General features: G+C 45.4%; 1 protein-coding gene across 12 annotated transcripts in view; it reads right to left on the bottom strand.

Annotated features, from left to right (window-relative positions):
- Positions 1–14,653, bottom strand: part of CAMK2G (calcium/calmodulin dependent protein kinase II gamma) — a 119,735-nt gene that overhangs the window by 3,104 nt on the left and 101,978 nt on the right. For 2 of the 12 annotated variants that reach the window (XM_038141576.1, XM_038141577.1), the window contains 8 exons: positions 12,930–12,998; positions 11,285–11,329; positions 10,592–10,640; positions 8,435–8,548; positions 6,643–6,768; positions 4,074–4,149; positions 3,486–3,580; positions 2,184–2,429 (listed from right to left, as the gene is read on the bottom strand). In XM_038141576.1, coding sequence (XP_037997504.1) covers positions 2,197–2,429; positions 3,486–3,580; positions 4,074–4,149; positions 6,643–6,768; positions 8,435–8,548; positions 10,592–10,640; positions 11,285–11,329; positions 12,930–12,998 — 807 coding nt within the window. In that variant the 3' untranslated portion in view covers positions 2,184–2,196. The remainder of the gene's footprint in view (positions 1–2,183; positions 2,430–3,485; positions 3,581–4,073; positions 4,150–6,642; positions 6,769–8,434; positions 8,549–10,591; positions 10,641–11,284; positions 11,330–12,929; positions 12,999–14,653) is intronic. The other 10 variants (XM_038141578.1, XM_038141579.1, XM_038141580.1 and 7 more) reach the window with 5 other exon arrangements.

The raw sequence follows: 14,653 nt of genomic DNA, 5'->3' as shown, positions 1-14,653 counted from the left end.
TCCATTGGCTTTTGGGCTTTTGCCTTGAACTGAGAGATAATTATATTTTTGTTAGGGTTTTTATTTTTCAAATCTTCAGTAATTTTGTCTCTGAACTTACTTAATATTTAAACAAATGTATGAGCTTCTCTGCAGTTTTGTGAAATTGCAGCCCTAGTGACTGCTTTTAGCAAAGGCCCTTCCTAGTTAACCCTCATGTGCCAAATGACTGGATTTATTTTGATCAGTTTTAAGCCTGGGTTTTTTTCATGTCTGTTTAGCATTATTCTGTCATGAAAGTATAGCCAAACCCTTCTTTCTACCATTTCTTAGTCTGCAAATCTTTGCAGAATCTCCCTTATAAGTCTTCTCCCTTCTTTGTTCCTACTCTCTCCTTACACAGAAGTCCTCTGATTAACATCAAACTTTTTTTCTGGCTGCAGTTTCCTTTTGAGATGATTTACCCAGAACTGAACTCTGCCTGCCAGGTGAGAAGAAACCACTAATTTCTAGTTAGGCATTCTTACTCACCTCATTCATTCTTCATCCTTAGCTTTCACTGCACGTGGGATAACACTACTCCAAAATGATTCAGTGCATTCAGATGGGGGCTGCCCACACTGACCCCATCTGTAATTGCTTGTGGGTATACCTTCTTCAGAACTCAGAAATGCATGCAAATACTTCAACTTCTATTAGTTTACAGGGTATTTTTAAATATTGTTTTAACCAACATTCTGTGGTTTGGAAATACTTTCTGCTCTGCAGTTTTCAGAAACCCTCCAGCACATACTTTTGGAGGGCTTCAGCATTTCCACAGCCAAGAAACATACCTCTTCTGCAGGAGACTTTCCATTCCTAAATTTCTTCAGAAGTCACAGGCATAGCCACTGAGCCATACCGATCTTTAATAATTTCTTCTGCATCTTTTTTTGGACAGACATCTCCCTCAATATTTCTGTGATGAAATCTGATGCAAGTTTTTTTTTTGTTTTCCTGCAAAGGCTTTTTCCTTCTCACTGCATTACTCCCTGGAAGTTCAGCTGATTTTCCAGCTCCCTTGAAAGCTTCCCTGCTTCTGGTGCCCCCAACTGGCTTCTGCTTCTCAAATTCCATCTGTGACCTCTGCAGCTTGCTTGTGATAGTTCACATTCCTTCCCATTGCCTTCAGTAGGGTTGAATACTTCACAAAACATGAATACAAACTGCTCTTGGCTTAGTACCAAGTTGTTCACAGAACTAGGACTCAAGCAGAAATTACACTTGAGTGGTTCATCCTTAAATGACTACATTAAAAAAAGGTTGCCTCCCAGTTGGAAATATTTGTTTGTTTGCCCTTAAATAGAAAATACTTAGTAAAAAGGTCCTAAGATTAGGAAACTTTGGGCTATAAAATGAATGTAACATATATTTCAGCATAAAACAAAAGGATGCAGAAAGACTTTGTACATCTAATTAAAAGAGACCACTAAGGCAATAAACGAGAATGCCTTAATGCTGAAGAAGTAATTGGGTCTGATGTCCTTCAGGAGCAAGCAACAATCATTTCATCATGACATATTTTAGAGCCAAAGTTTCTTTCAATTATGAATTCTGGCAAGTTAATTGGGGGATATTTTAAATCCTCTGATATTACTGTTTGTTTAGATTCTTTTCCCCTCTGAGTTTTCTCAACGTGGTACATTAAATACTTCTTGCTTATCAGAAAATCAGTAGTAAAATTTATATGAATAAACCCTTACTCCTTATGGCACGGAAATTGTTCTGTATGGATTCTACAATATCCTTTCTAGAAGATGACATAATCATCAAAAAAGTCCTCTGAAATGACCCCCAGCATGGAAAGGTAGATGTGAAAGGGCCAACCTGTGCACAGCATGAGATAGTCTTCCTCTCTGCTTCAGATCAGCTGTTTGTCCGAGCACAGACCTGAGCACCTGGGGGGAAGCACAGCTGCTACAAGGGTACCTATGCCCAGGAACAGCTGTCTGGCACATGACTCCCATTTGTCAGGAGTGGCAGATAACCCTACTGAGTCCAGAGGACAGGACTTAAAGGAACACCATCTACAAGCCAAAGTTTTCAGCCCTACAGACAACTAAATATGGTTCTCTCACGGCCAGCTAAACAGCCTTGAATGCTGAATTCCCACACACACAGCCTCAGCTGCGTGTGTGATGTTCTCCTTCCCTGAGAGTCCATACCCGTATTTGATCCTCACTGGAGAGGGGCTGCGGGAGCTCCAGAGCAGTGGTAGTGGACATTGAGCCACTTGCCATCTCGGCGGTGCCAGACGCGGGTCTCCTCCGACTGCGTGGTGCGGGGCCGGCCTTGGCCGTCGATGTACTGCGTCAGGCGGATGTACGCGATGCAGGCGGCGTCCTCCCCGATGACGTGGACGTGGGGGTTCAGGATGGTCGTGTGGATTGGCTTGCTGTTCTTCGACAGTACTGGCAGGACATGCAAAACCATCAGGTTCATTTTACAGCTAAGATGGAACAGCGTTCCACATTCTCCAACCTCTTCTATATTCTACTCACCTTTTACTGGATTCTGAAATAGCACAAAAATTGGTCCTGCAATTTTTCAGGAAAAACCCAAGCAATTCTTACCCCTATCATCTGTTGTTCTCCTTAGGAACTGCACACTTACTGCCAGGAATCCCCTGGCCCCTTTGCCCCCACTTCCTCTGCTGCTGTGTCTTCAGTTATGGGGAAAGATCTTTCACTTACAGAATATCATTGCAAAGGAGTCAGTAATCAGGAGATCTTTAAGCCAGGACAGCACTAAATATGAACAAACCTCAGAGAAGCATTAAAATCCCTCCATAAATAGGCTGTTGAGAGAGACAAAGTCTCTGCATACTTAGGGAAATACATATTGCCCATACTAAGGACCTTGACCTAACCCCCAAAATAAAGCAGATTGAACAGCTCAGGATTTAAATTTCAATTCTCTCATCCTGTGGAGACATCCAGGAGGGGAGACAAATCCCATAACATAAATTATAGCATTTCTCCCAACTCTTTCCTGTCCCAGGCTGACACTTGTCTATGTAAAAGGTTCATTAGGTCTTAGAGAGCTGAAACCATCCAGGGAAAACTCAAAGTGAAAGCATCTTTATACGTGACCATTTAGCATGTCTACCTCAAACATACATGTTGCTGCCACCAAAATCTGATAATTTTTTCCATTTTCATATCTTAAGAAGTCAAAGTGAGTCAAACTTTTAAAACTCCTGCAGTCCATGCCAGGTACAAAACATTTCCACCTGGCAGATTGTATGCCTAGAGTGAAGGGATGTGGGATTTAGCATTGACATTGTTGCTGAACAGGCTTTTTGACAGAAAGGCTGCTGGCTTTTATAAATGCATCATAACCCAAGCACAATCAAGTTCCTGCTTATTCTGATAACCAGTAAAAACAAGGCAAATTTTCCTCCCCAAAGGTGACATAAAGGAAGAGTAGAGAGAAAGATGTTGGAGTTACCAAATCTACCCACTCACAGTTTTCAAAGTAAAACTTATGGAAATCCATTCCTTCAACCAAGTTCCCCAGTGCTTCAGGTTCAAATGAGGTCAAGCCAGGATCACAAATTTTTCTGCAAAGAAAAGCAGTACAGGTTTACAGTTTGCATTTGAGCCCAAGAGCTATTCACACAGTGAAGTGCTGATATGCCATTTGACCCACACCCTGTGTCCACCTAACTACATCTCCCTACTCCAAGAAGTAGCTTCCTGAAGACTCAGCCCTACTGTAACTCAAGGAGCCAACTAGATGGCATTCCACATGAAATAAATTTCTAGGTTACTGACTTTCCTTTTATTCTCTTTCTGCTCTTCTTGTTGCCCTCCCCTGCACTTTTCTTACAAACCCAGGACATTTTTCTATTGTTGGTCCTGTTGCTGTTTGCTAGTTGACTTGATATTCATTTAGAGCTCTACTACTGCATCCCTTACTCATAACTGATGTAGGCTAAGAAGGATAAAACCTTTTACCATCCCTGACTGTGAGACAGCTCCTCATACCCAGGAGCCAGAGCATCACTTGCAAACAAACTGATAAACAACCTGTCAGAAAGCATCTCTACTTACGTATAAGCCTCAAAATCTCCATTGTTGATGGCCTCTATCAGCTGCTCTGTTATCTTAATGATCTCTTGCTTACGCACTGTGAACAAGAAGAAAGAGCAATTTAGCTGTGCTGAAGAGTTCAGTAGAAATATGAAGCTAGTGGGTGCTTCCTACAAGCAATTTGTAGAGCACCATTAGTCTAGATCTCATAGGATGCTGCTCCCAGCATTCTGGAGATATGCAGTTAACACAGTCATCCACATGAGAGTAGGGGGGCAGTGGTATGAAAGGGAAATGGTGATCCCATAATGCAGGGAGAAAAGAAATAAAGAGACCATATTCATTTCTTTTTTTTTTTTTTCCTTCTAGAAAGGTCTAAGGCACCAGAGGTGTCTCCTGAATGACAGCCAGAGCTGCTTCTGCGGAGTCTGACCAATGAATGCCAGTGGCCCTGCCCATGTGAAGAAGTTGTTTGGCAGCTTAAGATGTGGAAAACCTTCACCACAGTAGCCATATACAAATGGCCACCACACAGATCAAGCCAATTGGAAAGAGTCTCCCAACAACTTGCCTATCACCATCATCAATACCTCAGCTATTGTGAATGCTGCAAAAAAGCAACTGGGACATGTAGGGATGGCTTCTGCAAGCTAGAAAGATGATGGCAGCAGGATGGATGGGTTGGATGAGCAGGTCCTAGCTATGTCTGAGAGTGCATAATGTTCCTCAGGTAGTCGGCTTCTGCCAATCCCCATTCTTTACAGCACTCTGACAGCATTGCCATTAACCCAGCCCAGCCCACTGGACTCCAAGATGAATGAAGACAAGGGCTGTCTGTCTACTGTTGTTTTGTCCCCATCTGGTCAGCACCTCTGCACTCTCTTCTCTTGGTTCCCCACAGCAGATTGCCCAGGCCCCATCCCCTCTGCAGTGCTCCATCCTCCATGCTGATCTCAAGAACTAATAATATTTACAAAGTTTCAATTAGGTCTGTTAAACAACACAATTCTATTCTATGACTACTGCGTGCACCATACCTATGCCTGAGTCTATATGCACAACCTTACATCTCTTCAGCATTCCCCACACCTGTAGGTAGACTCTTCTGCACATTATACATGGATTTAAGAGGTTCCCTAGCATTCTTTTCAATGTTATCAGATAATACATAATTCCTACCACTAGAACTGCCATTCTTGTGCCCTTCAGCATCTAAAATATATGTGTCTGAAACGGAACCAGTTCCCTGACTGTTCTCCCTTTGGGCCCTGAAACAAATTGGGATTTCTGGGAAGTCTCACATAGGCATCTTAGATGCCTATCATTAGGGGGATGGTGTTTAAATCCGACCTACTATCCTTAGATGGTCAAGTTAGGGAAACTGAATTCCATTCTAAATGCCAGAAGATGCTACTCTGAACTGCTCTCCCCCTTGCCCATGCACCTCATCCCACCATTGGTAAGTGCAGCCAAAGAGCAACAAGGTAATAGTCTCACTGGCTATGAAAGATGTCCATACTCACTCTGGAATTCAGTTAAGAGAATTTTACTACTGAGACAGCCTCAGAAACTCCTCAGACATCTGGCTCATAACAGTAAGGGGGCTGGTTTTACTATGCAGGCTGTATACCCTTCCACATGTGAAAAGATGTACACAGGGAATGAGTCAAAACAATACAGTGGGCTATGTGGGCTTTCACAACAGCCTGTTGTGAAAAATGTCCTTACAACCAAGTTGTCTGGGATTATTTTCACATGAAGAAGGGCTACTTGTTGGACCTCCAAACCATGCACTACCAATGTCCAGAAGATGGAGTGCACGGGAAAGCTGCATTTGGGATGAGTGAGGGAGTCTGCAGTCCAGAGGTGTGCGGGCTCATCTTAAGGAAATCTGCATCCCCTCCCAAGATGCCCTGATGCACTGCCATCAGGCCTGTCCTTCAACACCAGCCCATCCCATCAGACTGTGCTCGTCTCCTGGCTTTCACTACATGTCCCGAGCTAGAACCGGCACACGGGAGGTGACCACTCTGTCCGAAGGACAGAGAGCCTCGGGATGTCCAGGGGGACGGCATTCGCGCCTGCCGCTCCCGATGAATCCGCGGGTCCTCCAAACTGGCACGGCAGAGGCACAAGCGGGAGGCGACGTGCACCAGCACGGTCATCGAGCGTGGCCCGCGGCTGCTCCACTCCGCTTTGTGCGAGCCCAGCCGGCAGCCCCGGCACAGCAGCCACACGGCCGGCCGGGGAGCGCGGCGGGCGCGTCCGGCAGCAGCAGTTCTCACGGCCGGGGCCGAGCCGGGCCGGGCTCTGTCTCCCCCGCGGGGCGGCCGCGGCCGGGACGCGCTGAGGGCGGCCCCGCTCCCCGCCCCCGCGCATGGCGCCCTCCGGCGGCCGCCGCCGCTCCCCGCACCCGCCTCCTGCGGCCGCGCTCCCTCCGGCAGCGATGGCGCCAGCTCGGAGCGCCCGGCCCGGCCCGGCCCGGACGGACGGGGTGAGGGGCAGGGGAGGAGACAGGAGGGAACTTTACACCTAGGGTAACTAGCATGAGTTGCACTACTCCACTACTGCTACCCAGCTGCTAACTTACACGGTGCTCGGTTAAGTACAAAGGGAACTACTGGAGTTAGCAAAGGCTCCGACCGAGCACGCTCTAACTCCAATGTCTGCCCTGGGCTGTCCCAGGCATGGAGCTTCTCTTCACAAGACTGTGTAGCTGCAAAACAAATGTAAGCGTTAAAATAATAAACAGACAAAAATTAGAAAGTAAAATAAAAACCAACAAAGAAGTACAGACACACAGAGCCCCAGCCCCGGTCAGCACACAGACACATCCACATCCCAATAACTTCTACGTGCTCTCCTGCCTCTGTCACATCACTTGGGCCAGACACTGCTTGGCAGGGGCCACCCGGGCACTGGCGCAAAAAGCACAGCAGGAATTGCACCAATGCCAGAGGAAGTTTGAGGGCGACCTAAAACAGTGGTCGGAGTAGTGACAGCAGCACAAGGGCAAGTACAAGATGGGGTTAAAGAAAGTAAGGATATTGAAATCACTGCACATCTCAACTTGGAGGGAAGTGGGAGAACACTGACCCACTTGGCAGAGAAGTGATTCAGCATTTCTCAGTGTACCAAGCAGGGCCTTGCTATGAGCAAGAGGAAGGAATTAATAAGAGAGCAGTGATGCACAGCTCACAGCAAAAAGGACTTCAGAAGAGATCATTTCCCTTCCATTCTGGCTAGGCAAAACACCTTTCCTACTGCACCTTACAAACCAGCGGTCTGACATCCTTTGAGCTGCTTCATACTTTGAGCCACTAACAGAGACGCTCCAACTGCTGAATCATATGAGATACTGGTGCTGTGTGTAGAAAAGCAGGGAAATACGACAGGAAGAGACAGAAGAGGACACACCTGGTTCTTCCTTTCTAGACTGACTTGAACAAAATCAAATATTCCAGATGTTCCCAGCTCACACTAAAGATCCTTCTACTATTGCTTTAAAGTCAGGCAGCTAGTACAGTATGTCTGTGTAGGAGAAAGGTTATGAATTCTACCTAGATTTTCTCCAACCTAATAGCTTTTTTCATATGCATTTTTCAGAGTTCTTCAGCCACAGGCTCCTCTACAGTGCTAGCAAGTTCAGGAGATATCAGGCAGAACTTACCATAACTCATAGACTAACCATAGTAGCAGCTAACTGAGCTAAAGAAAAACACAAGGTAAAGCTGGTGACAGACAAATGCTCTTCAGAGCCAACATTATCCCAGAATTTTCACTCAAAGCACCTGATAATGGATTCAAAAATGCTTTAGGGTCTTTCAGGAGCCACAGCCTCCCTTTCAAAGCACCTTAAAGTAGTCTGAAAAAACTGGTTTTTGTTCCTTTGGTACTTCTGAACACCATCTATGTCAGAAGTTCTGATGAGTGAGACTGAATTCAGTCTCATGCATCCCCTCCATAAGCACATAAGCAGACCTGCACCACTGACCCCATTTACCACAAGGAAAACTAAGAGATGCAGTGACTTGCCCAAGGAAACCCCAAAAGGCAGTGTCTCTGCAGAGAACTCCACATCTGACCCAGATGAAAGCAAGGGAATGAAATTAGCTAGGATGAGGTTCTGGTTTTTGGTTGTTTTTTTGGTTTGGTTTTTTTTTTTCAGAAAGGGAAGGAAATGTTCGGAAAATTTCAGTGTGCAAAGGAGGGTATTTTGCAGGAAGGGAGATGATTTCTTTGTATTCTGGAACACTGGAAATGGAAAATCAACATATTGGAAGGAAGTTGAGGAAAGGAAAAATCTTAGGTAAGGAGAAATGGGAAAGGTGGAGGAAGGGGTGAGAAAAAGATGCTGTGAAGCACTGCACCCCTGGACTTACTGGCTGAGAAACAGAGAGAAAGCTGGGACTGCATGGACTCAGTCTGTGTTTTGCTCTCACTGTGCCTCCGTCCTTCAAGCACTGAGCTGCCGTCCCCGGTGGAGAGAGGGGGAGCTAGCATGGCAGGGAATTAAAACACAAACACAAACAAAACACGCAAGTTCAGTAAATAAAAAAAGAGAAAGTAAATAGGAGAACATTAAAGAAACAACAATGCTGGGCACAAAACATGCAGGAGTATCCTCCAGGGCAAAGCCAAGTAGACAGCTCGACAACATGAACCTGCTGTGCAATTTAGAATGACACAAGGGCAGGGGGGCCGAGGAAGAAGGAACGACACGCACTGCCTTTAGCCCCACCACAGTGGAAACAACAATTCCCTGAGGCAACCGTCACTGATGGATAAAGATAACGTCGCCCACAGCACAGCAGAACTGATCTGTGTATCCTGGTGTCTATTTAAAACAAGAAGTTGGCAGAGGAACTGCACAAGCACTTCCCTTTTCTAAGAGTCATGGCTATGCAGAACACTGAGAACTTCAACACTCCCAAACCTTTTGGTCTACTGAGTTTTGCTCAAGTGCTTGCTTATCTTAAAATGTGGAAGGGCAGGAATGGAAAAAGAACACTGGTGAACACAGCTACACTTATAACTGGAGGATTAAAATTACCAGTGCTGGCCACAGCACAAACCACTACTGTGCAAACTCTTTCGCTCCCAATCACCATTCAAATGCTCCCTTCTATTAATATCATAACAAAATTTTCTAACCTCTGCCAAAAAAAACCAAAACATAGTTTTGATCTGTAGCAATGCAGCCCTATACAACTCTGTACACTGACCAGCTGCCTTCCTTCCTACCCACCTTCTGTTCCAGTCCTAGACTTCTTTTCCTTGCAGCATTTGTATTCCTGACTTACAACACCCATTGGCTCAGCTACCTCAACCATGGAACCTCTCCAGAATAAAAAGTGCCACAGGAGACAAGGTTCTGGACAAATACCCGTTCTGGATGGCTATCCAGAAGGGATGATAACTCAAATTTATTACTGTACTATGAAATCCATCCAGTTCCCCTCACTCAAAGCTAGGTTCCTAAACCACAGCTTACTCTTTGGCAAAAAAGTGGGAGCTAGAACACTGTCCTGTAATGAGGCCAGGTCTTATCTGAAACAATCTGTATTGCAGAGCTCATTCAAACACATTAATGGCATGTGTTTCTGCTCCCTGTGATTCCTCAGAAGAGGAGCCAGCAGCTTGTGACAAGCCAGAGGAAAAGCATCAGGAATTACCCCACTGACAGAGGTGGCATTGCTGCTACATCACAGGGTCAGCACTGGTTTTTCCCTGGATATGTAACTCAGACGAATTACAGGGAGAATGAGAATACCTCTGCCTCAAAATGCAAGTTATTAATACATTTGTCTCAGAATACAAACTACCTTCACCCATTTCAAACTTGTTTATTCAGGAAAATGTCTGCTCGTTCTTCGTTAGGGAGGTTAGGCAAAAGATAGCTGCTCAAACACCATGAGCAGATATGGAACTTGGAGCTCCTTCACTTAAAGAGTTTTACGAGCACAGGATATTTATGATATGATCACTGAAAGATATGAAATCTCTTCTTGGCCTCTCCCTCTACTGATATCTCAGTCAAGGAAAACAGGCTGAGAATGATCTTCATCTTAAAAAAAAATAGACCCAAAGAGAAAAAATAACAAGGGAAGTCTTTGCATGTCACAAAAGATATTCCCAGAAAGGGGTGAAAAGGGAGACTGAATAGTAACAGAGAGGTTTCAACTCTCTGTAATCTACAGGGAAGCAGAAAAACACAAGCAGAGTTCAAACCTCAAGGGACTGGTAGGGATTTTCCACACCTAGAAATGGACTGGAGATGAACAGATTATGATATATGCAAGAAAAGAATTCCAACTCTGAGACGAAAACAAATTAGCTCAGTGTTTATATACCACAGAGGCCAAGTCAGACAGTTCCCCAGTGCATGGTCCCACTGTGACAGGAATGACAGCGTCATGGCGAATTTATGAACTGAGTCAGACACAGAAATCTGGGAAGCTAGTTCAAGGCAATGATTGAATCTCTAGAATCCCTTGCCTACACTTAGCTGTATTAGAAATTACAGGCAAAATACCTACCTTTCAGATCCTCATCTTCAGTTGTGGTGTTACAGCTCTCTGTGGAACCCTGCACGGCAGAACAGAGCATTACCAGGCATCAGCAGTCAGGAGAATGAGCAAATAGTTTGATTTCTTTGTGAAGAAAGATGGGGAAAAGCACAAAAACGTTGGCAGGGATGGAAGGGAGAGGATGGTACAAGGAAGATTTGAATGTAAGCAGGCCAAATACAAAGCATAACGTAACAGCATCTCTGGTCAGCTTTTGCATGTTCGAGCTCTTAACCCAGAACTTCTACAAGTGTGGAAGTTACCAAACTCTGTCAAATTAAATCTAATGAGTTGCTTCTGTTTGGAAGAATAGCCACAAGAAGCTAAAGAAGGGCTCCTAGGCTTTCTCAGAGGAAGTGTGCATTTGCAGAAGAAAAAAAAAATTGCATAAGTGCCTATATCTCCTCTTCCATCCCACATATGAAAGAGAGTGGTGGTTATACACCACAACAGGAAAGATGTGTTACTATCTGAACAGTTGTTTTTACTCAGCCTCTTTCAGAGATCCACAGCCATATAACACAACCCTCCTAGTCTATTGTCAGCAGTATTCAGGAGCATGCTACAGACCAGACATTGGAAAGGTAGAAACTGAATTAAGACACCTGAAGACAAGAACAAGAGAGAAGCAGAGGTTTTTCTAACAACACTCCCATCCCTTACCTTTATGCCATCTGTAGCATTATGGACAACAGTTGTTTGAGGCTCCTAGGAAAGGATGGAAGAATCATTAAACTCTAGTTCCAAAGCATTCTCTAATTTACTTTCACTCCCCAGAAAGTGGAGAAAAGGTGACTGACATTAAAAAAGTCAAATCAAATCACAAACTCCAAACAGCACACGTGTGCCTGCGTGCGTGCGCACACACTTCCTGCACAGGTTTCATTAAGAGAGAGGCTGCACTACAAGCTACAGTCACAAGGAGACAAAGCCCCCAGCTTCCCTGCAACTGCCCCTAATTCCTAATTCACTTCCAGTGAACCAGGCTGGCACAGACACAAGGGGGCAACCAAGCAGTGAGTCTGCACCCTCTGCAGCCATTCATGAGGTAATGACCCCTCAGCAGCATCCTCACTGGAAAATGCTTCAGAAGAGGAAGGGGGTAAGAAAGGATAATACTGGGCTGGGGCCTTTGTCTCCCAGTTTTTTGGAAAGGTTGCTGGGTGTTTTACCCTAAAAAAGGGACATTCATAATTTCCATAAAAACCATAGGATGAGCCAGACCACCTCAATGCCTCTCAGAGAGGAGTTGCTAAGGAACTATGAAAAAGGCACATTTTTCTAAAAGTCTCTGAAATGAGCTCTAATTTCAATAATAACCATATTTAATAATTTAGAAAGGCTCTCTCCGTATCAAAAATATAATGAAAAAGCCAGTGAAAGGAAAGCAGAAAATTATGAAGTGTCCCAAGAATCCTTCATTCTACAACAAAAAAACCCCAACACCAAATCCCACCCTCCCATGCCCCAAAAATGCCAAATCCAACTCTCCAGAGACAGACAACAAAGAGCAGCTACCAGGCCTATGGGTGCTAACTAGCTCCTGCACTCATCCCTTCATTACCAGGACAAGACTTCAGGATCTTGCACCATCTCCTCCCACTGCTGTCGTTCTTGCTGGGTGGCTCAGCAAGGGCATCAGGGACAGTGCTGGGCAGTGCTGCACACTCACCCATCTGCATCTGCCACCCGCTGCCCTGCTGCCTGATTCCACGGGTTCTGAGGCAGGCCACACACCCAAGCTGTGCCATTCAATGTGCTCGGCACTGCCACTGTACTGGCACTGTAGAGCTTGCACACAGGCCGAACAGAAAGTGCCAGCCCAGCAAGTCAGTGAGTTGCAGGAGATCAGCCACTCAACTGAGCAGGCCAAACAGGCCAGCAAAGGATTCTTCTAAAAACCCTTTGTCTGCCCTTTCCTCTCTGGTGTCCTGAAGTCCATCCTCCATTTCTTGAGTGTTGGAAGAGGATGGAGCTTGACACTCTCCTCTTCAAAACCATCCTCCCCAAAGCCAGCAGGAACAGCTGAACGGGACACACAGAACTATACAGGGGTGGCACACGGGGAAGTCCAGGCAAGCTGCGATCCCCACATCCAACCACAGCTCTGCTCAGCACCCCCATCCCAAAGCCTGTGAGGCTGTGATCGGCCCCACAGCAGCACAGGGACACAGACAGAACGAAGCCAAAACATAAGCTGAAACAGAGTGGCACAAGCAGCACTCGGGAAGGGGCTTGGGAGGAGAAGGGGAGAGGACAAAATCAAAATTAAACCAAACAGGAAAAAAATAGCGGTTGGGGAAGATACCATGGACGTCTGCACTGGGGGTGTTTCTTTTGCAGTGCTTACTATACTGGTTTTGTTGTTGCTCTGTGGCTGAGACAGAAAAACATGGTTTTAGTTCCCTTGCTGGGCAGCAGAGACAGCAAGAAAATGACAGTATTGCTTCAACCCCAACCATCTCCTCAGACCCGACCCTCCCCACAAGCTCAATCACCAAGAAGAGGGAGGAAGGAGGAGTGCTGCCCCAGTTGCTGGACATCATCCTTCCCCCAGAGGCAATAGAAGTTGTAAGGGATGTACCAAAATTCAAATGTAAATGGACTGCTAGAGCTATAAGGAAGGAAAACAGAAGGCAAAAAGGCAGCAGCCCAAAGGGGTGGAGAGAATCCTGCAATGAGCACTCACAAAAAATATCTGGTGAAGGAAAATGAGAGATGGCAGCTGTCCTGAGAGAAAAAGACTACAGAAGTGAGAGACACACAGTAGTCATGGTCTCAAACAGGGCACAAATGGGAGTAAAATCTGAGGTGTCCCAAAGTGTACAGAAACAGTTCTAAGTATGTGATAATGCTGAGAGCTCCAGGGAATCTATTGAGCCAAGTAGAAGTGTGCTCAGCCCTAGAAAAGGTAGAGAAAAGGTAATGTATGATATGTTGTATTCCTATTGTAACCTGAACAAAGAGACTTCAGGACAAAATATTGAAAGGAATGGGATTGGGACATGAGGAAAAGGCCATATAGTTCCACAAGTAGGAAGTTCTCTGGATGGTGCCCAGCAGCTTTTCATCTTTCCCCTCTTCAGACTCTCTTGTAGCTGTGGCAGAAGAATAAAATCTTCACTTTCTGCGTTCATACAGCACAACAGTGAGGCCATCACCAGCTTGCTGAAAAGAATCATCCCATTGAGTCATGAATGTCAGGAATGAACCAAGTCTATGTTTGTAGGGAGCCAAACCTAGCCATAAATACAGGGTTCCTAGCCCACAAATCCAGCCCACGTGTGACCTTCACACCGGACTACGTCTCTTTTGCTGCTGGATGTCAGCGGCAAGGTCAGAATTGTCTCTGCAGGAGCCTCGCTCACACTCCTTAGTTTACAGATCAGGGCACCTGATGGGAGCTCACAGTAGTGTGCCCTCATGGCAGTGGCTCTCTATCCCACTCAGGGAGTGCGAACTCATACTGCAAAACATCAGGCCCTCATCACCACACCACAAACACCACAAAGAATGGAGAAGTCAAATGCTAAGCTGGAAAACATCTGCCAAAGGTATAATTATGTTAACCAGTGACAGATCTTATAAGACCGAGACTTATAAGTCGAACACCTACTCATAATTCAGCTTTTCTTCACAAGCAACAGGTCTTGGCTTAACTATCCCTTTTGGAGAGGGAGAGAGGAGAAACAAAAGAGGAAGATGGGGCAGGTGAAGAGGGGAGGAAGTAGAAGAGAGAGAGGCAGAAATGAACTCTTTAGAAGTCTGTGGGAAAAAACCCCAAACATTTACACTCAAACTCCAATCTAAGAAAGGAGAAATACCACAGAAATTATGGTTTCCTGCCTCTTTGTATACATCCCTGCACTGTCCTAAGACTCTAGCCTTCCATGAGTTTTGTTTTATGCATGTATTTCCAGCTGATGGCAGAACAGATGACAGGTCACTGTAGATGTCAAAGAGGAGCAGATCAACCTGAAAAAGTTAATCCCAAGCTATTTTGTGGCACAAACACAGACTTCTGACAATGGT

The sequence above is a fragment of the Motacilla alba genome, chromosome 6 (genome assembly GCF_015832195.1).
Source record: "Motacilla alba alba isolate MOTALB_02 chromosome 6, Motacilla_alba_V1.0_pri, whole genome shotgun sequence".
NCBI classification, from domain to species: Eukaryota; Metazoa; Chordata; class Aves; order Passeriformes; family Motacillidae; genus Motacilla; species Motacilla alba.
The sequence above is the reverse complement of the archived record's forward strand: the minus strand, read 5'-3'. Positions and strand labels throughout refer to the sequence as shown.